This window comes from Mustela erminea, chromosome 17, assembly GCF_009829155.1.
Source record: "Mustela erminea isolate mMusErm1 chromosome 17, mMusErm1.Pri, whole genome shotgun sequence".
Taxonomy (NCBI): Eukaryota; Metazoa; Chordata; class Mammalia; order Carnivora; family Mustelidae; genus Mustela; species Mustela erminea.
The window spans coordinates 3,813,401-3,837,797 of record NC_045630.1 but is presented as its reverse complement, the minus strand read 5'-3'; the positions used below and the strand labels follow the sequence as shown (position 1 = coordinate 3,837,797).

The 24,397-nt window shown below is 39.5% G+C and overlaps 1 protein-coding gene across 7 annotated transcripts in view; it reads right to left on the bottom strand.

The window, feature by feature from the left end:
- DNM3 (dynamin 3) overlaps positions 1-24,397 on the bottom strand; it is a 535,131-nt gene that overhangs the window by 273,615 nt on the left and 237,119 nt on the right. For 5 of the 7 annotated variants that reach the window (XM_032317383.1, XM_032317386.1, XM_032317388.1 and 2 more), the window contains exons 13-14: positions 14,374-14,425; positions 13,528-13,557 (exon numbers count right to left, since the gene is read on the bottom strand). In XM_032317383.1, coding sequence (XP_032173274.1) covers positions 13,528-13,557; positions 14,374-14,425 — 82 coding nt within the window. The remainder of the gene's footprint in view (positions 1-13,527; positions 13,558-14,373; positions 14,426-24,397) is intronic. The other 2 variants (XM_032317385.1, XM_032317387.1) reach the window with 1 other exon arrangement.

Sequence of the window (24,397 nt, the reverse complement as noted above, 5' to 3'; positions counted from 1 at the left end):
TAAATTATTTCTTTATAACAATAAATGTATTTTAAACTAAAAGCCAAAACTAAATGGTAATAAAGTCATTCCCATTAAATAAAACATTCCCATTAATAAAATGTTCCCATTAAATAAAAACATTGCCATTACAAACAGGTAAGATAAAAATTATAATTAAATGAAAAACTATTAGCAAAACTGGTCAATTGCACTAATACAAAATAGGTGCTTAAAAATTAAAAGTTTTACATTGTAATAATTAAAGTATATTTTAAAAACACCTCTTTCATAATTATAACATAAAGGCATTTCCAAGTTATTTTATATTTTAATAATGTAAATGTACTTATAGTAAGAGAAAAATAGGAAACTATAATAAAAGAAGGAATCACCATATGATTGGATGGAATAAAAGAATATGAAAAAAATATGATTTCTTCCCATATTAATTTATAGGCTTTACAAATATCAAAATTCAAATAGAATTGTAATTCTTAAGTGACAAGATTTTAATCTTCAACTGAAAGAATGAGTCATCTGCAAACGCTAAGTACATTTTTGAAAAAGAGGAGTAATGAAAGGAAATGACCTAGCAGACATTAAAATGTATTAGACAGCTGCAATAATTTAAAAGTGGGTCACTGTACAAAAATCAACAAAGCTGGAACAGGATACAAAACCCAGATACAGATCCAAGGATAAGAGCTCCTCCATGACCTGGACCGAAGGCAGGATTCTGCCATTTATCCGCCGTATGACCTGGGTGGACTAGTCAACGTCTCTGATAAGCAAAACAAAATATAAATGCTGCAAAAACTGAAAAATGTGTCCAGATCAAAATAATAACTTTTTGTTTTACAATATACAATAAAGTATATAACAAGTGACAAACAAGCAGAAAATACCTGCACTATATATAATACACAATATTCAGATGATTAAAAAAAATTCTAAAGCCAGTAAGAAAATAATGTAACAGTCCCTTCAAAATGGACAAAGAGACACCATCAGACATTTCATAGAAGAGATACAATTGTCTCTTAAATATTTCATTTACTTATTTTTTTAAAGATTTTAAAAATATATTTATTTATCTATCTATCTATCTATCTATTTATTTATTTGACAGAGCGAAAGAGAGTCCAAGCAGGGGGAGTGGCAGGCAGATGGAGAAGCAAGTTCTCCACTGAGCAAGGAGCCCATGAGGGGCCAATTTCAGGACCCTGGGATCATGACCTGAACCAAAATCAGCTGCTTAACTGATGAGCCACCCAGGTGCCCAAGATTTTTTATTTTTAAGTAATGTCTACACCCAATGTGGGGCTCAAACTCACAGTCCAAGATCAAGAATCACACAATCTCCTGAATGAGCCAGCCAGGCACCCCACCCTGTTTCTTAAATATTTTAAAGTCTGTATAACTTGTAATAAGTGAAATGAAAACCACAGCAATATATTATTGTTTTCATCAAACTATCCAAAATTACATAAATTATAATTATCCAGTGTTGGAAATTCAGGTTCTCACATATATAGTTGTAGGGTCTATAAACTGGTTCAGCTATTTTAGGAAAAACTGCAATCCTCAGGGGGATTCTTGAACGGCAGCACACTACACAGTGCAATATTCAATACCACGACACACCAGTAAAAGAAGTTAGTTGTCTTCTCTCTGTGTCTACATGGACGAACCTCTAAGATGTATCATTAAGTGGATAAAGTAAGTTCAAATGTGTTTGTTAAGCATCTACTAGATAGAGGAGGTTCTAAGTGTTCCAGACCCATCAATGAACAAGAGAGACAAAAGTCCTTGCCTTTGTGGAGCTTGTTAGATAGTGTCACATATGTAAGATATTTGTGATCACTTTTTTAAAATCATCAACTGTGTGTGTGTGTGTATGTGTGTTTATGTACGCACTGTACTCGAGTGATAAGAGAGGTTACATCTAAGAGGTTGAGTAGGTTGGGGTGAGAATCAAAGCTGTATCTAGTGGATCAGCATTACTTAATTTTTCCACAGTGAAAATATGCTCATATATTTCTTGTGTAACAAATGAAAATTATGGCTTCAAAACCCTAAGGCTCCACTGAAACTTTGTGTTAAATTAGCTAGAGGGACCCCGGGTGGCTCAGTTGGTTAAGCATCCAATTCTTTTTTTTTTTTTTTAAATATTTTATTTATTTATTCGACAGAGAGAGATCACAAGTAGGCAGAGAGGCAGGCAGAGAGAGAGAGAGGAGGAAGCAGGCTCCCTGCTGAGCACAGAGCCCGATGCGGGACTCGATCCCAGGACCCTGAGATCATGACCTGAGCTGAAGGCAGCAGCTTAACCCACTGAGCCACCCAGGCGCCCCAGCATCCAACTCTTGATCTCAGCTCAGGTCATGATCTTGGGGTCCCGAGATCAAGCTTCATGCTGGGCTCCACGCTCAGCACGGAGTCTGCTTGAGATTCTCTCTCTCTCTCTCCCTTTGCCCCTCCCCTGTGCATGCCATCAGTCTCAAATAAATAAATATATAGAAAGATAAATTAGCTATATACTGCACATAAGGGAAGTCTTGAACAACAATGGAAAAAACAAACAAACACTTGAGGAGCAATTTTTCTGCCTTTTTAGAGTAATAGCTCTATCCTGTCAAACTGCTTAAGAAGCCCCAGTGCCAAGGGACCAGATGACGAGCTAAGTGGTGGGGGGTGGGAAGGGGGCAAGCGGACTGCCAGGAAGCTGCAGCAGGCGGGCATGAGGCGTGAGGAGCGCGGGCGCTCCCCAGGCCTGCAAGAGGGAGCCGGAGGGAGGGAGCGTGGGAGGGCTGGGCGGCCGGTGTGGGGCTACCAGAGGCTTGTCTGAGGAAGAAAACCAGCAACTTCTGGGACTGGCTGAGGCAGCCACCTTTAGGACCCCTCTACGCTCAGGTGCCTGTGTAGGAAAATAAAGTGGAAACTTCTCTGAGATGCGGAATGGAGAGTAAAGAAGTGGAAATGAAGACAGTGAGAACCACTCATTCAGAACCAAGGAAATGATACAATCCCAAGGCCCATAAACCTTGAAAATAGTCATAAACAGGAAGACACTAAGATGTCATTTACCTGTTAATTGGGGAACATTCAGATCCAAAATTACAGAGGCCAATCAAGTAATAATGAGGGAAAATAAAATGTTTAAATGTTATAAAATTCCAGAGAGCCCAAATCAATCAGGCATTTAACTTACTAGGAAACAAACACATTGTGCTTTGTTAAAAAAAAAAAAAAGGAGGGAGGGTACAGAAAGACAGAGGACAAAAGAGACGGAGGGAACAAGGAGAAGCAGGGAGTGAGGGAGCCGTGAGACAGCTGGTGAGAGGCAGGAGGAGAAGCACTTAGCTTGCTCGGACGCCATTTTCCCTGGAGAAACAAGACCAAGCGTCTTCCGTCCCAAGAAAAGGCCACAGCTGAAATGAGTGGCTACATTCTAGCTCTTAACGGCATTTTTCAGGGTAATTTTGAGTAGATAGGTTTTTCTCCTCACCGATTTTCAGCCTTAAGCCTTCAATTAAGACGTAACTTGGCTGTAAAAATATGGTCAGGACATCTGCACATTTTCTGGAAAAAATTATGAGGCATATATTAAATGCTATTCCAAATAAAAGTCTAGATTTTAAAAGAAGCAGAAGAAATTAGTAGACCATGCACTTCACTAAGTGTGGCTTTCACAGATGCCATTCTCTATTTTATTAAAATAAAAATTTTTCTATTTTATAAGCTATTGACTGGCCCCTCTGGACTTCCTTGAACTGAAGGAAAAGAGGAAACACATTCTAAAAGCTACTCCAGGTTTTCATTGTTACAAAGTAAATATGAGTATTCCCCCCAAATATATACATTCAAACTGTAACCTCCGATGGGATGGCATTAGGAGGTGGGGCCTCGAGGAGTTAATTAGGGTTAGAAGAGGTCATGAGGGTAGGGCTCCCACGATGGTATTAATACCTTTATAAAAAGAGGGGGAGGGGGCACGAGGCTGGCTCAGTTGGTAGAGCACGCGACTCTTGATCTCAGGGCCACGAGTTCAAGCCCAATGTTAGTTAGGCATGGAGTCTACTTTAAAAAAAAAGTGGGGAGGGGGAGAAATGGATAGATGGACGGATCCCTCTTCTTTTCTGTTCCAAAAAAGGGCATGTGAGAATATAACCAGGAAGAGGGCGCTCACCAAGAACCAACCACGTGACACCTTGGCCTCAGAATTCTAGCCCCCAGAACTGTGACAAATAAACATTTGCTGTTCAGGTCACCCAGTCTGTGGTATTTTGTCACAGCCGCCCGAACTGACTGCCACAATCAGATTAATTTATACAGACCAAAAACTCACGCTATTCAGGATCAATCAGCTTTAGATTAAGAACACATTTCAGGGGCGCCTGGGTGGCTCAGTGAGTTAAGCCTCTGCCTTCAGCTCGGGTCATGATCTCAGGGTCCTGGGATCGAGCCCCGCATCAGGCTCTCTGCTCAGCGGGGAGCCTGCTTCTCCCTCTCTCTCTGCCTGCCTCTCTGCCTGCTTGTGATCTCTCTCTGTCAAATGAATAAATAAAATCTTAAAAAAAAAAAAAAAGAAAGAACAAATTTCAGGAACAAATAAAACCAAGAGTGAATGGACTTCAGTGATGCAACTTGCTTTAACTGAGACTGAGTGAGATTCTTCCTGCAGTTTCTGACCGGTTAGAAGCAGTGGATAAACCTCACAATGACGCAAACAAGAGCGAGAATCAAATTGCTGCCCCTGAATCCTGATGCTCTCATTAGGAAACTGTTCAGACTGGACACATTACTTGGCCTTTCCCTGACTCAGCTTCCTTATCTGTAAAATGGAGATTGAAACAAATAATACATCCTCTGTTAATATTTTTTTAAAAAAGAAAAAATATATTAAAAGAATAAATAAAATGGAGATAATCAGAGCACCTACCTCATGGGATTGTTGGGACAAATAATGAGTTCATGGATGAGGTACCTAAAACCAAACCTGAAACACTTTAACTAATCCATGTTAACTACCACGATTTCTACAGAACTGATAGGAGGGGACAGCCATTCATCCCTTCAGTTTTTGTTTTTTTTTTAAGTATTACAACTTTCCTACTTGATAGATTTTAAAAATGCAAATTCCCAAATCTTAAGATGTATGTATAGCTCCACACCATGTCTGTCTGTCTTTCTGTCTGTTGGTTTCCTCTCTGCCCTCCCCTTCCCCCCACTCCTGCTGTCTCTTGAGGGCTGGGGGGTAAGACTGGGGAGAAGATTATCCAAGGCAGAACATGAAATGAGGAAAAAGGGAGTTTGTGTATTATCACTTAAAAGTGTGCAAGGCTTCCTTTTTCCCCCCTCATGATGAATTACTTGTATGCTACAAACTTCAGAGAAAAATAGATAAATTCTCAAGAAGCAATCCTAAAAAAAAGCCCAGTTAATCAAAATGATATTTTAATGGCACCATACAGAAGGATAGAATAGTGCTGTTTTATCTCAATAATACAAGGTTATTATTTTCTCAAAACAGAATAATAAAGAAAATAGCTTTTAAAGCTCTAATGGTCCAATTTATAAATTCTTAGTTTAATAAGCCATTCAAGTGCATCAGCATCCTATATAGCTAAATCCCAGATAAAGTTTTATTACAATAAGCCATTTAAAGAAAAGAAGAAGAAGAAAAGAAGAAAAAGAAAAGAAAATCCGCAAGTGGCCAAAGTATAGTGAGTTGAATACTGTCTCCCAAAATTTACATCCATCTGGAGCCTCTGAGTGTGACTTTCTTTGGAAATTGGGTTTTTGCAGATGTAACTAGATAAGGTGAGGTCATACTAAATTAGATTGGGCTCCAGATTCAATGACTGGTGTCCCTAGAAGAAGAGGAGGGGACACAGAAACAGACACATATAGAGGGTCAGAAGCCATGAGAAGATGGCACAGAGTGGAGTCCTACTGTACAAGCCAAGGAGGGCCAGGAGCTGCCAGCAGCCAGGAAGAGCCAAGAAAGATTTTCTAGAACCTTCACAGGGCACATGACCCTAAAGACAATTTGATTTCAGACGGCAAGCCTTCTAGAACTGTGAGAGAATACACTTCTCTTGTTTTCTGTCACTCCGTTTGTGGTACTTTGTTACAGCAGCCCTAGAAAACTAATACCCCAAAGAAATGGCGGCCTCAGAACTAGTGTATAAACTTAAAAATTTAAATATCAGACCAACTAGCAGCAAACAACACTTTGTTCTCCTGACAGGAAAGAAACACAGCTAGTAACAACAGATCTCATTTTACACATGCGATATGTGCTAAAACGCTTGTGATATATGATTGTACTGGTATGACAAGTTATATTTCCACTGACCTGAATTGCACAATTTTAGAAATGTTTCCTAAAATGCAATCCATTACATCTAATAAAAATTATATTTACATTTCTTTGCTGATAAGGGGCCTCTATTGTATAATAAATACAGAAAAGCATCATACATTCTTAAAGGTATATATTCTATCTTGCCACAAATCTTTGATAATTTTTAATTATTGAGTTATTTCTTCTAAATAAGCAACCACAAAGCACTAAAACAGCAGTATAACACTGACAGAGTTTTCATTAAAACGGGCCACTTGAAGATCAATACAGCAAGTATTCAATTCTTCCTGCAAATAATGTTTTCTAATGTATGTTCTGTTAAAAGAACTTGATAAAGAAGTGCCAACTTGTTCCAAAAGTTTATAATATCTAGTTTAAAATACATTAAACTATTAAAATATTGGGGTGGAGGGTACTTTTCTTCTTCTGTACTCAGAAAGCTATCCTCAAAAACTAATCCACAAACCATTATGGAAATGCAGAATCTGCTGCTACTTTGTAGCAATCTTTCCTGCTTCCAAGGGAGCAGAAGGCTCAATTGGAAAATAAAAGCAATCATTTTACCATCTTTCTTGAACACTAACAGAGGACACAACAACAATAATAACAAGCGCCTTAGATAGGGCTTATGAACAGCCAAGCCCTGTGGTATGTACCCAGCTTGTATTATCTCATTTAATCCTTACAAAAACTTCATGATCTGCTGCTGCCCCTTGGAACAATTTGTTACTTAAACTGTAACCCCTGGAGGATTTTACTAGTTGCCAAGCACATTTAGCCTTAAGAAATACATATACTGGCAACAGGTCTTTGGGGAGAAGGACGATGTACGACCGTGAAGCTGGAAGCGGCAAGTGGTGCTGCCAGTTTCTTGCAGCTGACTTGTTTGTGCCTAATTCTTTTCCCGTCACCGGCTGGAAGTGGCAAGTGGTGCCTGAACAGGGACCAGACCAGATCTGATCAGAAATAAAACAGGAGAAGAAGCCCCAACGTGAGTTTTGCACAGCCATGCCTTTTTCCCGCTGGTGAGTTGTGGGCCATTATCGCAGGTCAGGGGTAATCTAGAGAGCACAAATGATTATCGCCCTTATGTTTGTTTATCGAGAAGGTTCCTGAAGGCAAGAGGAGCAAAAGTCAGCGAGGGCCAACTTATGGAGCTTTTAAAGGTAATTAAAGAACATTGCTCCTGGTTCCCTATATTAGGGACTTTCATATACTAAAGGAAAGCAAATTCCAGTTATTATATGGCCTACTTGGACCCTCATTCACTCCGTTTTGGAGCCTTTGCAAACCCTGATTTGGAGAGCAATAATGAGTGTTCAGGAGAAACTAAAAAAGAGGAACCTAAACATGCCATCCAGGAGGAGAAAGAAATTATTAAAGCCACCAGAAAGGAATAGAAAGGAATTATTTAGAAAGGAAATTATTAAAGCCACCAGAAAGGAATATACTCCTCCTCCAGTAACAGAACAAAAGGTGCCCATGGCACTGTCGCCATTGGCTCTGCCGTTCTATAAGAAGGCACCATTTAATGAAAAAGATGAAGAGTACATGCTATCAGCTGTTCAGAAAGGCCTCCTTGAAGCACAGCGAGTGGGAGACCTAGATGCCTCGCATTTTAATTTCCCGGTTATTATTACAGAACATGTCAGTCCAGGACATGATCCTAACAACCCTAATGGTGTCTATGAGGCCAAGCATGAGCAATTTCCCTTCAAATTATTGAAGGAACTAAATCAGGCAGTACAAAACTATGGAGCTAATTCTCCGTTTACAACGGGAATCATTCAAGGCATCGCAGAAGGCAATCGGCTTATTCTGTTGGATTGGTCATTGCTAGCGAGAACAGTTCTATCTCCAAGTGAGTTCTTGGAATTCAAAACATGGTGGCAAGATCATGCAGAAATAGCAGCTGCCCATAATAGAGCTCATAATATTCCTATTTCCATGGAACAGCTCATGAGTCTTGGACTGTGGGCCCAGGTACAAGACCAGGTATTAATGAATGATCAAGCTATTGAGCAGCTCCGGCATTGCCGTTTGAGAGCATGGGAGAGAATAGAATCTCAGGGAGATAAGTGCTCTTCTTTTCAAAAAGTGGTACAGGATCTAAGAGAGCCCTATACTGATTTTATTGCAAGATTACAAGAGGCTGTCAGAAGACAGATAAATAATCTTGAGGCTGTGGATACCATTATGCAACTATTGGCTTATGAGAATGCTAATTCTGATTGTAAGAAGTTGCTAGCACCCTTTAAAGGCAAGGGAACATTGACAGATTATATTAAGCTATGACAAGGAGTAGGAACAGAGACCTATAAATCTGATTTGTTAGCTCAAGCAATGGCTGTTCTGACCACAGGAAAATTTAAAGGACAGTGTTTCAACTGTGGGCAAGCAGGGCACAAATATCAATCTTACTTTTGGATATCAAAATAGGCCAGTGTGTATCGGCAATCATTCCAGTTGCCTTGTCCCTGCTCGGGCGCCACTTGCCGCTTCCAGCCGGCATCGGGAGAAAAATTAGGCACAAACAAGTCAGCTGCAAGAAACGGGGAGCAGCAGTCCTTTTCGACTCTTGTCCCCTGCTCCCCGTCTCTTGCAGCTGACTGGTTTGTGCCTAATTCTCCCGACGCCGGCTGGAAGCGGCAATGATCCTATTTCATCACCTGATTTAGAAGCCTGAGGAACAGGACATTCAACGGTCTGCTCCTGACCACAGGGTGATTTCCGAGTTCCAGCTCTGAAGAACCATGACACTGTCCTACCTCTCCACTGAACAGCACCCACAGAAACGCTTCTGTTCTGTTCGCTCGCTTTGGAAAGACGGAGGGAGATGAGGGGAAAGCAAGTGAGAGGATGAGCTGGGAGCAGCTCGTTAGTCACTAACGAGCCACAGGGTTTTAATAACCGGTTTCACCATGTTGCATCTCTTTAACAAGACAACACACCTAAGATCCTATTATCCGAGTTAAATCGTGGTGCAGACAGAGCTCAACAAAGCACCTGTCGCCATCACCTCCTCCGCACGTCCTCCAGGGTTGCTCCCTCCTCTTCCGACCGTAGCTCCAACGACGGTCCCAGGAGCCCCGCCCCGTCCCAGCCGTCCCACAGGGCTGAGGAGGCGGGCAGATTTCCTAACCAGCTGTCACTTAGCGGGGCAAATTCTGGTCTCTTCCAACTCTGCTCTCAAACCATGTCCTTGCAGAGGCTGGACAGCTACGGGGCTCGGTAGGCAAATTTCAGGATGCTGGATGTGCTGGCAGCTTTGGGGCGTCATACAGAGAAGAGACTGGCTTTCAAGAAAGCAGGGGAGGGACAAAACCCTGTTCTGGTAAGAAAGTTCTTTTCTGCTTCAGGAAGTTTGGGAACCCAGTTATCTGGAGGCCTATCAGTTTGGGACAGCTCAATTTCCGACTCCAATTTAAAGTCAGCAGGAGAAGGCGCATTGGTGGGAAATAGACAGACACGAAGCCCAGGACTGGGAGGCAGCCCGAGACTCAGGCTCCGGCACGAACCTGCTCTGCTCCCGGTCTGAAGCAAGATTCTTCCTCATTGTGCATTTCTTCCTAAGTACTTCCTAACTGGATGCAGTCTGGGCCAATGAGCACGTCCGTGGTTTCTTCCTGCCCTAGATTCTTGTAGCTAAAGGAATGCATGATCAGCCATGTAATCCCCCCGGCTTCCAAATATCGTAGATCTATCCTTAAATCCAGGGAATTTCATCCCCATTTCTCTTCAGCCACCCAGACCTTCTGAGGACAAACAATGTTCTGCAAATATCTGTGGTTCTCATTTGTCATGCCCCTCCCCAGTTCTGTGCCTTCTTATTCTAATAACCTCTCTGACCTTCAGGTGGCATTGTCTCGCGCCCTTGAGACACAACATCGGGCTCACTGATGTCAGCCTCCAGCCCTACACATTCTCCCCTTCATCCTGGCGTGTTCAGTCCTCTCTTAGCTGAGGTTTCACTTTCTGTGGTCAGGGTCACCCGCTGTCAGCTGCAGCCCGGAAGCAGATGATCCTTCTGACTTCTAAGCACAAGGCTGGCAGTAGCTCAACACCATAACACAGTGCCTGTGTTGCTGATCTCACTTCTTCTCATCACATGGGCATTTGACCATCCCACCTCAGTATGAGGATGACTACAGTAGAAGAAGATATTCTGAGAGACAGAGACCACATCCACACAACTTTTTTTATAGTATATTGCTATAATATTCTAATTTATTATTAATTATTGTTGTTAATCTCTTGCTGTGCCTAATTTATAAACTAAACTTTATCACAGGTATGAATGGATAGGAAAAAAAGCATATCTGTAGGGTTTGGTACATTATGATTGTACTTAAAACCGTACAATGATACTCCATGGCCTTCTCGATCACAAAAAAAAAAAGAAAAAAAAATTTAATGGAGCTCAGGTCCTAGTGAAGGAAGTTCAAAAAGATAATAGATAATGTCAAGGTAGTAGGAAGGGAAGGTGATTTTACATCTGATGGCCAGGGCCAGTCTATTCCAGAAGTGACATTTCAGGGAGACCTGAAGGATTAGAAGGAGCTAGCCTTGGAAAAGGTGGCAGACTTCAGTTTGCTTACTTACTGTCATCCCCACTGGGCTGTGAGGTCCCGAGGACAGGACCCATGATTTATTTATCATTCTGTACTAAACATCTACCATAGTTTTTCACACTCTTAGGTTTTGAATACATATTTGATGAGTGAAGGGATGAATGAAGGTTATGTTTAAGTTTTTGGGCAATGCAACTTTAAGCTAATTATATGCTCACATTGTTTTATACCAACGTTGACATCAATTTGTGGAACTTTCAAGCTGACAAATTTCTAGGCAGCCAAAAATGAATGGGATTGCCTTTAAGGAGTTTTCCTTTTCTGAATTCCTTCTAAAATATTTCAGAGCGGACTCTGTACAGCAGAATCTCTTACAACCAAGAGCCCTAAAGGAATATCGGAATGGATGAACCACCTGTAGGATAACACAGTATTTCTGCCCTACCAACCATAAAAGCCAGCATGAGTTTAAAGACTGGGCTCTAAGGGTCCCTGACTTTGAGCTTCTTAATAGGCAAAGACTTTTTATACAAATTCAAATCAACCGCAGACATTCAGATTCATAAAGAAAATGGTTTCAAGTAATTATAGTTCATTTCTGCTAAGCAGCAAATAAATAAATCTCTAAAATACACCTGTACTGCAAGTAATTACTGAATTTGATCCTGCAATATAAGATATTCTGGTTCCTAACCCCTTACTTGCAAAGTAAAGGGTTTTTGTTTTCAAACAGCCAGGGGCACTTGAGTGGCTCAGTCGGCCAACTCTTGATTTTGGCTCAGGTCCTGCTCTCAGGGTCGTGAGACTGAGCCCTGAGTCAGGCTCTGTGCTGGGTGTGGAGCCTGTTTCAGATTCTCTCTCTCCCTTTCCCTCTGCCCCTTCCCCATCTCTCTCTCCCTCTCTAAAAAATTTAAAACTAAATAAATAAAGAACAAATAAACAAAACAAAAATTTAGTGGCAAAATCTAACCTGACATGAAAATATCTCTCATTTCATCTTAGTGTGACTGTTCATTTGTTTTCCTGCAGAAACATAATGTGTTTAATTAAAGGGTGCTGTGTCTCTGACCCCACAGGAATACTGGGTAATGAATGATATATGCAATGTACTTTTTTCCTAAAATCCAAAAAGTTCTGACATTAAAGGTGCATCTGGCCCCAAGGGTTTTGTGTAGGGATCTGTATTCTATTATGAGACTCACCCAATTCTATTATCTTGAATTTTAAGACCTCCATAATGTATGGGCTTTGAAGTACTCAGTGAAAGTAAAGTCACAGAAACACAATTAACATTATTTCAGCATTTGGAAGAATATATAATTGAAAACTGTTCTGAATTTCCTTTCTATCTGATTTAAAATATGGATTTATGTTACTATACTAGTGCTTTTCCAATAAGTATAAACTTCTGTGAGCTAAAGCTTCTGATCATGAGGAAAGTTTTATAGACAAATCCTTTATACATCAAGCCTTAATCTGGGCATTGCAGTCTTCAGAATAATTTGCCATAGCTCATTTCCCCAAATGTTTCATTGTTCTGATTTTGTAACTTTTGTAATTTTTTTATATTTTATATTTCTTCTTCTGAAACTTCAAGAACAGCACCTACAAGGTAAATGCTTTTGCAAGTCACACACCCAGCACCCAGCTGCAAACATCACTATGTAAATTACTTCTGATTCTCACAATCATCCTATGGATGTATTTTCATTCTTCTCATCACACAACTGAGCAAACTCAGGTTCAGTTTGTCCCAGGCCCCGTGGCCACTAAGTGACAGAGCAGAATTTGGAATGTCTAGTTTCAAAGACTTTCTTCCAAAACATCATGAGGCAAATAATTGGCCGATACTCCACAATCTCATTCTTAACTTGAGCGCAATTGGAAGAAAGGGTTTAAGGCTGCTTCATCTGTGGTAAAAATGAGAGTGTAATGTTTTGGGGTATTGTTTTTGTTTGTTTGTTTTTTTAAATGCCTATGCCAGGAATTTGACAGTATCTTTACACTTCCATCAAGTGAAGACAGAGTATCTGGTTTTAAAAGATTCAACTTTAAAGCCATGTACAATAGCAATGGATGTCATTTGGGTTTTGTTTTATTTTTTAAAAAAATACAAAAAATTGTAATTGAGTAGGCTTATCTACAAATACATCAAAATCAGATGTTTACTATTCACCCACCTTTTAGAGGCACCAACCACATTTATTGGAGATATTATCACACAAGTTACAGAGAAAGGCTTATTATGCCTTGTAACAACAGAGCATAAAGGGACAGAGATGAAGATCATTAATGATTTTAATTATTTTAAGGCCCGTTAAAATTAGAGAAATATCAAAGCACCCACAGTGTTAAGGGTTTATTATTACAGCATTTTAGAGTTTACTAGTTCATACCTTTCAATCACAGCAAGTTATTAGCAGTGAAGGGATGAACCCTCTTAAGGGGATTTTTATTTCAATGATACAGTGTTATGGACAAGACAACCTAAGTTTAAAAAAATTAGTAGCAAGCGCTAGTTGAGTTAATCAGTTAAAGACAAACTGTGCCCTTGGGAAGCTAAATGAAAAAGCAACAGTAAAGCTTACAGAACTTAGCTCGTACAATTTGCCTTGAAGGCGGAAGATTGGTTCCCTGAAATAGCAAAGAATTATATGCTTTAGTTCAGAAAAAAAGTTTTTAAAATAAAGTCTGTTATTACCTCTTCTCCTTTCAAAACAATGGAAAAACTTCTAGAGCAGAGGTTTCAATTTGTTCAATAATTGTACCTCTGAATTAAAAAAAAAACTATAAAATCATCATTGTTTTGAGTTGAAAAGAAATAACAATGCAAATATTCATTATCACATAAAACATAAAAGAAACAGCAAACTGTCAGAGTTAATGCAATCTCTGCTGAGCGCTATTAGTCAGAGACAGCTGGTCAGCCCCAAACACAAAAACTTAAAAGATCAGATCTTCGTAGGAATTAACATCTTCATTAGCCAACAGGAATTTGGTGCGGCAGAGAGTAAATCCAACAACTGCCTTCTTTATGAGCTGTCCCTTCACTGTTACCAAGCTGTGCAAACGTGTGAACTAGTCAGCAGCGACAGAAGCTCATGCAACGACTCACCATGTTTTAACCTTGAACCAACTCACAGATTCCATGTTAAATCAAATTTAGGGGTAACATAAGCAAGCAAAGTAGGACACAAGGAGTCACTTTTGAAAAGCAGAGCAAATAGCAGAAAAGTTATTTAAAATAAACCGATAAAGTTAAATGCATAAAATAGCCACAAAAAAAAAATGCAATGCACTCCAAAAACCTTACAAGCAAAAACAAAACAAAATAAAAAGCTGCATTTTTGGCAAAATCTGCACATGATTAATTTGCATTAAAAAAATCAGTCAAGCAACTGAGCTCAAATTCTTTGGGCATGCATGCACTGATTATTTTTAAATGCCTACCTGATTTCCAATTGTGTTTTTCTTGTGAACCTGACTGCTCCTCTGCTGAGCACTGAGAAAAGGAAAGGAGACCAGCACTGAAGAAACTCATGAGACTTTTTTGGGAACAAGTAACACATATTAAACTATATACAGGCTTTCAAAATGCATCAAAACCTGAGACAGAGCAAACACCAAAAATCCAGGCCAGTTTAATTCTGGAAACAAAACCAGCTCAGGGGAATTAGTATGAACTACCCATCCCAAACCAAAACATGACATCACGGGGTACAAAACTGTATTGCTACACAAATCACATGAGTCTGCACGTGTTTGTGATGTCCTAATAGAGATACAGAAGAGTTGCACTGAAAATAACAGTTAACACTTACTGAGTATATGCTTGAAGACGTGTTTTAAAGGTACCAGCGATTCTGATTTAAATTTCTACTTTCACTCCATGAGATAGTTACTACTATTCTTCTCATTTTACAGGCAGATAGAATGAGTCACACAGAAGCAAGGTTGCTTTCCCAAAGTCACTCAGCTAATAAGTGGTGGTACCAAGCACTCTGATTCCAGATCCCAAATTCTTTGTGCTACTAACCAATCTCATTGCTTTGAATTCTACTCCATTCTGACGACTCCTAGAGTGATCTCCAGCTTGGACCTACTTCCCCACCCCCAGACTCAAATGTTTTGGCAACTCATCCTCTCCACTTGGATGTCTAATGGACATCTCAAACTTAAAATGCCAAAACTGACCTTCTGATCTCCTCCCTAAAACCTGCTCCACCACAGTTTCCCCTCCTTGATTAGGGGTCATTCCATATTTCCAAGCGCTTAAGCCAAAATCCTTGATCCCTCTCTCTCTCACATACTCTACAACCAATCATGAGTAAATGCTATTGACTTTACTTTTTAAGATGTATTTAAAATTTGGGGTGCCTGGGGGGCTCAGTTAAGTGTCCAACTCTTGGTTTTGGCTCAGGTCATGATCTTGGGGTGGTGAGACTGAGCCCCACAGCAGGCTCCATGCTCAGCAGGGAATCTGATGGAGATTCTCTCTCTCTCTCAAACAAATAAATCTTTAAAATAAAATAAAATAAAATGTATTTAAAATTCAACACCTTCGGGAGCCTGACTGGCTCAGTCAGTGGAGCATGCAACTCTTGATCTCGGGATTATAGTTTCAAGCTGCATGTTAGGTATAGAAGTTACTTAAAGATAAAACCTTTTTTAAAAATACATTAATTTAATCAGATAAAATCCAACATCTTTTTACCACCCCCTATGGCTACCACATTGGCTCTTATTCATATTATTATCACTTACTCTGGACTCTGCTTCCACACTTGTCCCCCTAACATCAATTCTCAACACAGAGGCCAAAATGATCCTTTTATAAAGGGGATCCTTGCCATTCTGCTGCTCAAAACACTCTGTACTACTATGCAATACCATTCCACGCAGCGTAGAAGTCCTTACAATGGTCCACAGGCCCTACTCAGCTGACCCCCAACCTCCGCCTCTTTGAATCATCTACTGTCCCCCACCTTGGTCATTGGAGAGGTCCAGCCACAATGACTCCTTTCTTTTTTTTCAATCCGACCAAGCATGATCCCACCTTAAAGCCTTTATGCTGCTACCTGTTCCCTCTGCCTAGAATACTCAGCCCCCGGACAACCGCATGGCTCTCAACATCACCTTCTTCAAGCCTCTGTTCAAATTTGTCTTTTCAGTGAGACCCACCATGATGACCCTACTGACTGTTACATCCCTTCCTCCTCCGGCACGCTTGTCCTCTTCATGCTATTCTATTTTTCTCTGTGGCACTTTATACCTTCAAACCTACTATATAGTTTACTGATTTTGTGTATTTCTATTTTCTCTCTTCTTCCATTAGAACATAAGCTCCTTGTGAGCAGTGGCTTTTGTCTGTTCCAGTGCCTAGGAACTACTCAGCACATAGTTGGCTTCAACAAGTACCTGTTGAATAGAAAGTCCAATGAGACTAATACATTCTAACACGAGCACAGAGGGAGTAAGAGCCAGATACAACCCCAGCAATTGAACTTGGAGCTCAGATATCATGTGCTGTGTTACTCTGTCTCTGAAAAGAACAAAGGCTTTCTTTCCGTGAATCCATGAGGAAACACCTATTGATACAAGAAAATACAAGTCACTGTGGCGATTCTGAAAAGCCATACTGAACCCGCTCACTAGTTGTTTAATAGTTTATAGAAGCTGGTTTAGAAATTGACAAAAAAGTCTAAAATAGAGAAAACATAAAGTCATCAGTCAACCATTTAAAGTGATGGGATAGTGTGATTCAGTAGCACATCACGAATCACACATTCAGAACAGCTGTTCCAAATAGCAATTTTTTGTAATCTACTGTGATGTATTTAAGGTACTTCTCTTCATTCAATCTCAGAACGAAACACACACTACATTCAAATGAGGCTGTGGAAGGTATGAGTGGTAAAAGGACACACAGTATTTGATTAGTAAAGATTTTGGTATTTTGTTTTTGTTTTTCAATTTCAGGGTTTGAACTTCTTCTTTCCTGTTTGTTATTTTTCTAGCTTTTAGCTGAATGCTTGCTTTCCTCATCACTATGATATTCATCGCTCTCCAACCATTCCTCTACATAAGCCAAATCTACATTATTCAGGTTTTTGTGGTGAGGCTGTAAATGAGATCATGTTTACAACGGGCTGTGCCCAGGGGTCTGATGCACCCACACTGCCCTCTGGCTGCCCACCAGGCCGTGAACCACGGAGTGTATCTAAAATGTTTCTTCTCTGGGGCTTCAGATCTTAGCCATCATTTCTTTCTCCAGGCCATGTGGGTTTCCCCCTCCTCAGGGAAGAACGGGGACCAGAAACCATTGTACTGCAATCTTCCTTCATGGCTCCTTCATGGCTATGTTCATCCTTTCCAAGCACCATAACTGTTGTTCAGGGTTTTCTTAAGGGGAAATTTTTTTGTTTTTGTTTTTTCATTTTTTTAAAAGATTTTTATTTATTTATTGGACATAGAGAGATCACAAGTAGGCAGAGAAGCAGGCAGAGAGAGAGAGGAAGGGAAGCAGGCTCCCTGCCGAGCAGAGAACCCAATGCAGGGCTCGATCCCAGGACCCTGGGATCATGACCTGAGCCGAAGGCAGCGGCTTTAACCCACTGAGCCACCCAGGAGCCCCAAGGGGAAATGTTTTAAAATAAGGCACTTACTAGTAGTGATCATTTCAAACTATGCTAGACCCACAGGTGTTTAAAGCAGGCAAACTACTGGGGACCCTTGAATTATGTGTATATTCTCTTAAAATCACATAAGAGAAAAATAGCAGAACATAAAGCAAAAGACTGAGATTGCTGATGACTCCCTATACTACCTTAAGCAAAGAATATAGACCATAGAGACTTCAGTGCCTTATCTATAAAGTTTGAGGGTGTGTGTGTGTGTGCGTGTGTCTGTGTGTAGACAGAGAGACAGAGACAAGGGGTGGGCAACTAGACTAGCTATTTCTTAGGTTCCTCTTAGATCCAAGATTCCTTAAGATGCAAAGTTATTCTCAGAAGCTTATGACCTACCCTATGTAGAGAGACTTTCCACTGACAGAATCTTTGCCTACTAAATTATCATATTTAGGATTTACCATAGTCTAAGAATGTGCAGAATTTATTATCATACTTAGGATTTACCATAGTCTAAGAATGTGCAGAATTTATTTTATAATCCAATATCAAATATTAGTGTTAAACACTATTGGGCGCCTGGGTGGCACAGTCGGTTGAGTGTCCAACTCTTGGTTTTGGCTCAGGTTATGATCTCAGGGTTGTGAGAGCCCATTGTTGGGCTCTGGACTCGGCACAGAGTTGGCTTCAGATTCTCTCTCTCCCTCACCCTCTCCCCTTCCACTCATGCACTCTCTCACAAATAAATAATAAATCTTTTTTAAAAACGCAAATATTAAATTTATTTTTGACCAAAAGAATAATCTTTTCATAGCAACTGGCCCCATAAAGACAGGATACTTATTATTATTATTTTTAAAGATTTTATTCATTTATTTGACAGAGAGAGACACAGCAAGAGAGGGAACACAAGCAGGGGGAGTGGGAGAGGGAGAAGCAGACTTCCTGCCGAGCAAGGAGCCAAATGCACGACTCAGTCCCAGGACCCAGGGATCATGACCTGAGCCGAAGGCAGCCACCCAATGACTGAGCCACCCAGGCGCCCAAGACAAGGATACTTATTAAAGATGTATTTAGATACTTGAAGTTACTACATCAGAAACATAATAAAAAAATAAACTTCTAGTTAGAAAATATTCTTTATCAAAATTCTTCTATAGGCAATGATAATTAAACTAAAAATATTTTAAAATATTCATTTAACAATGGGAGGACTTCTAGGAAGATAACAGAGTAGGAGAATCCTAAGCTTACTTGGTCCCATGAACATACCTAGATAATAGCCACATCAGTGCAAACAAAGCAGAAAATGAATAGACCTTCCACAGTTACTCATAGAGATGAGGTCAGAGGAGCCAAGGCAGGAGGGAAGCAAACTTTTGGTGAGACCAAACACGAATGGAAGGGATCTCACAAGCATGGAGGAAACCTCATACCAGGCACCCCAGGCACAGTGGACCTGCACTAGGAATACAAGTCCCCATAACATTTGGCTTTGAAAACCCATGGAGCTTAACTTTATGAGTTTTTTTACAACCAGTGGGGCTTAACTCTGGTACTTTAAAAATTGGCAGGCTCAACTCTGGGAGATGTGGCGAGGGACAAGAAACTGGGTCTCTGCCCTTAACAAGACAGTAGAGCAAACAATCCCACCTAGATATAGCACAGAAGCAGCAGTTTGAAAAGCACATGGGATATATGAGAAGGAGATTTATTTACTAATTTCAGAACGCATGCTAGAGGGGAAAAGATCACTCAGAGAATTCTCCAAGAACAAAAGAGCTGGCAAGTGGCATTCCTCCCCATGTACCCACCCCTACTCCAAGCCTGGATAGCCATATACCTGTGGGAAGCAGCTTCAATACCCTGTACCTATCTTGTTTACACTGTGTACCCCACCCCCACACTCTCCTGGGGATTCGCTCCACCCAACCTACCCCACTCTTCAGGAGTCCCGTCAAAAGGGCTCCTATTGTATCTCCCCCTGCAAGCAGCCCCAATAGGGACTGACACCACTCCAAAGTCACTTCTGCCCTGATGAGAGGGTGAAAACAACTACACACACCAATTCCACTGCATCCCCAGCAGCCAGGCCTTATAACTGGCAGTGTGGAGAGAGTGCCCTGCTGATCAGTGCATTTGCAGCCCCAGCAGACAGTATGGGGACAGGTATCTTGGTCTCACTGCCAGCCCCACCCACCAACAAACACCTCCTGGGAGGCAGCACAGGGAGAGACCACTGCAGTTTGGGGTCACTTTGTAGCCCTGACAAATAAGCTGAGGGCAGACCTCTAGTCTGACTGCCCCATTACCCTACAAGCCCACAGGGGCCCTGGCTGGCCCCTTAATAACACAGGGACTAAATCTTGCCCACAACAGGTCAAGAGAGCCATTGCAGCTCGCTGGACTAAAGGCAAAGAAGGCTTAGCCACAATAGTAGGGCACATGAAAACCACACATGAGATATCCCTGAAGTGCTTGGTTCTGGTGAGCAGAGGACCTTGTGCTACAAGGGCACCCCAGGACCTCTTTCTCATAAAAGCACTACTTTCAAGATCCAGGAGACATAACTGCTTTTTTAATATATAGAAACAAACACAGTTAGAGAAAATGAGGAGACAGAGAAATATGTCACAAATTAAAGAATAGGACAAAACCACAGCAACAGAGTTAAATGAAACAAAGACAAGAATACGCCTGATTTAAAAAAAAAAAAAATCAAAGTAATGGTCATAAAGATACTTACTGGACTTGAGAAAAGAATGGGGGATCTCAGTGAGACCTTCAACAAAAAGATAGAAAATATAAAAAAGAACCAATCAGAGATGAAGAACTCAATAAATAAAATTAAAAATACACCAGAGGAATCAATAGTAAATTTGAGGAGACAGAAGAATGGATTAGCAAGCTGGAAGACAGAGCACTGGAAAGCAACCACACCGAACAGCAAGAAGAAAAAAATTAATTAAAAAAAAATGAGAATAGATTAAGGGAACTCAGCATCATCATCAAGCATAGTAACTTCTGCATTATAGCCATCCCAGAAGGAAAAGAAAAGGGGACAAAAAATTTATTTGAGGAATAATAGCTGAAAACTTCCCTAATCTGTAGAAGGAAATGGCTATCTGATTCCAGGAGGCACAGAGAACTCCCAACAAAATCAACCCAAGAAGGCCCATGCCAAGACACATAGTAATTAAAATGGCCAAAAGTAGTGATAAAGAGGGAAATTTAAAAGCAGTAAGAGAAAAGAAAACAGTTACATACAAGGGAAACCCCATAAATCTATGAACTGATTTATCAGCAGAAACTTTGCAGGCCCAAAGAAAGTGGCATGGTATATTCAAAGTGAAGAAAGGAAAAACCCTGCAATCAAACATTCTCTACTCAGCAAGGCTATCGTTCAGGGCAGAAGAAGAGATAAAGAATTTCCCAGAAAACAAAAGTTAAAAGAGTTCATCACAACTAAACCAGCCTTACAAGAAACACTAAAGGGAATCCTTTCAATGGAAAGAAAAGAAATAAGAAAACTGTGAAAGGATAAAATTTCACAATTAAATATGAACATAATAAAAGTATTACATTGATCAGTTATAAAACCAGTATGGAGGTTAAAACACAAAGGCAATAAAATCAGTTAAATCTATAAAAATCAGTCAAGAGATTCACAAAATAAGAGGATGTAAAGTATGATATCATATACATAAAATAGACCTGTAATAGATATGCAAAAAATAAGGAGGAAGCAATGCAAGCATATCAGTAAAGACAGACATAAAAGCATAAGGGAAGAGAGCAAGAGAAGGAACATGGGCAGAAATATAAAAACAACCATAAAACAAGTAACAAAATGGCAATAAGTGCATACCAATCAATAATTACATTGAATGTAAATGGACTAAATGCTCCAATCAAAAGACATTGGGTGACTGATGGATTAAAAAAAAAAAAAAAAGGCAAGAGCCATCTATGGGCTACCTACAAGAAATTCACTTCAGACCTATAGATAACTGCAAATTGAAAGTGAAGGGATAAAAAAGCATTTACCATACAAATGTAAGCAAAAAGAAGGCTAAGGTGGCAACAATATAGACTTTAAAAGAAAGACTGTAATAAGAGACAAAGAAGGACATTACATACTAATAAAGGCAATAATCCAACAAGAGGATATAACAGTGGTAAATATTTGTAGGCCTGATATAGGAACAACTAAATACATTAAGCAATAATTAACAGACATAAAGGAAGAAACTGACAGTAACACAAAAAAAGTAATGAACTTTAATACCCCACTAACATCAATGGATAGATTTTCCATGGAGGCTAAATAACATGTTACTAAACCAAGAAATCAGAGAGGAAATAAAAAATACATGGAGAGAAATGAAAATGAAAACACAATGGTCCAAGATCTTTGGGACACACCATAAGCTGTTCAGAGAGGAATGATTACAGCAATACAGGCCTACTATAAGAAGCAAGAAAAATTTTAAATAAGCAACCTAACCTTATACTCATAGGAGCTAGAAAAAGAAAAAACAGAGCCCAGAGCCAGTAGAAGAAAAAAAAATAATCAAAATTAGAGCAAAAACAAATGAAATGTAGACAAAAACAAAAAAACAAAAAATAAAAACAAAAAACCCCCACCAATAAAACAGATTAATGAAACCAGAAGCTGGTACTTGGAAAAAAAACCAACAAAATTCTTTATCTTTGGCCAAACTCATCAAGAAAAAGAGAGAGGGCTCAAATAAATGAAATCAGAAATGAAGGAGGAGAAATAACGCACACCACAGAAATAGCAAGGATTATAAGATAATATTATGAAAAATTATATGCCAACAAATAGGACAACCTACAAGAAATGGATAAATTCCTTGAAACATATAACCTTCCAAAATGGAATCAGGAAGAAACAAAATTAGAATGGACCCATTACCAGCAGTGAAACGGAATCAGATTAAAAAAAAAAAAAAAATCTCCAACAAGCAACACCTATTCAAGCTGTCCAAGACCAACAGCTTCATAGGTGAATTCTGCCAAACATCTGAAATAGAGTTAATACCTATTTTTCTTAAAATACTCCAAATAATAGAAGAGGAAGGAAAGCATCCAAATTCATTCTGAGGCTAGCATTACCCTGATACTAAAACCAAATAAAGATACTACAAAAAAGGAAAACTACAGGCCTATATCTCTGATGAACACAGATACAGAAATCCTCAACAAAACCTCAGTAAAACAAACCCAACAAAACATTAAAAGACCATTCACCATGATCAAGTGGAATTTATTCCAGGGATGCATGAGCAGTTTAATATTCGCACATCGGTCAACACGGTACATCATATCGACAAGAGAAAAGAGACAAACCATATAGTCACCTCATTAGATGCAGAAAAAGCATTTGACAAACCACAATACCCATTCATGATAAAAACTCTCAACACAGTAGGCTTAAAAGGAACAAACCCCAACACAATAAAGGTCTTATATGAAAAACACATAGCTAACATAGTGGTGAAAAAACAAGAGCTTTTCCTCTAAGAACAGGAACAAAATCAAGACGTCCACTCTCAACACTTTTGTTCAGCATAGTATTGGAAGTTCTAGCCTCACCAAACAGACAAGAAAAGGCAGTAAAAGTAAATCTATAGAGAGAGAGATTGGTAAGGAAGAAGTAAAACTCACTATTTGCAGATGACATGATACTTCATATAGAAAACCTGAAATAATCCTCCAAAAAACTACTAGAATACATGAATTCAATAGTCTCAGGATACAAAAGTACTATGTGGAAATCTGTTGCATTTCTATATGCTAATAATGAAATAGCAAAAAGAGAAATTAAGAAAACGAGCCCATTTACAATTGCTCCGAAAAGAATAAAACACTGGGGCAACTGGGTGGCTCAGTCGGTTAAGCTTCTGACTCTTGATTTCAGCTCAGGTCATGATCTCAGGGTGGCATGGAGCCTGCCTAAGATTCTTTCTCTCCCTCTGCTCCTCCCCACCCTCAAAAAATAAAAAAATGAAATGAAATACCTAAGAATAAACTTAACCAAGGTGGTGTTCATGCACTGGAAGAACCAATACTGTCAAAATGTCCATACCACCCAAAGCAATATACAGATTTCATTCACTCGCTATCAAAATACCAACAGCATTTTTCACAAAACTAGAACAAATGACACTAACATTTGTGTGAAATCACAAAGACCCCAAATAGCCAAAGCAATCTTCAGAAAGAAAAACAAAGCTGGAGACATCACAATCCTAGGTTTTAAGATATACTACAAAGCTATAGCAATCAAAACAGTATGGTACAGGCACAAAAACAGACACATAACATCAATGGAACAGAAAAGAGAGTCCAGAAATAAACCCATGCTTTTATGGTCAATTAATCTATAACAAAGGAGGAAAGAACATACAATGGGAAAAAGATAGTCTCTTCAATAAATGGCATTGGGAAAACTGGAGGCTACATATAAAATAATGAAACTGTACCACTTTTTTACATCATAAACAAAAATAAACTCAAAATGGTTTAAAGACCTAAATGTGAGACCTGAAACCATAAAATTCCTATTTAAAAAATGCATTAATTTCTTTGATATTTAATGTTAAAGTACTGGGACTATGCACAGCAAAGGCAACCATCAACAAAATGAAAAGAAAAACTAGTGAATGGGAGGAGATACTGTAAACGTTTATCCAATTAGGGGTACGTACGCAAAATATATAAAGAATTTATATAACTCAATACCCGAAAACCAAATAATCCAATTTAACAATGGACAGAAGTCCTGATTAGACATTTTTCCAAAGAAGACACCCAGATGG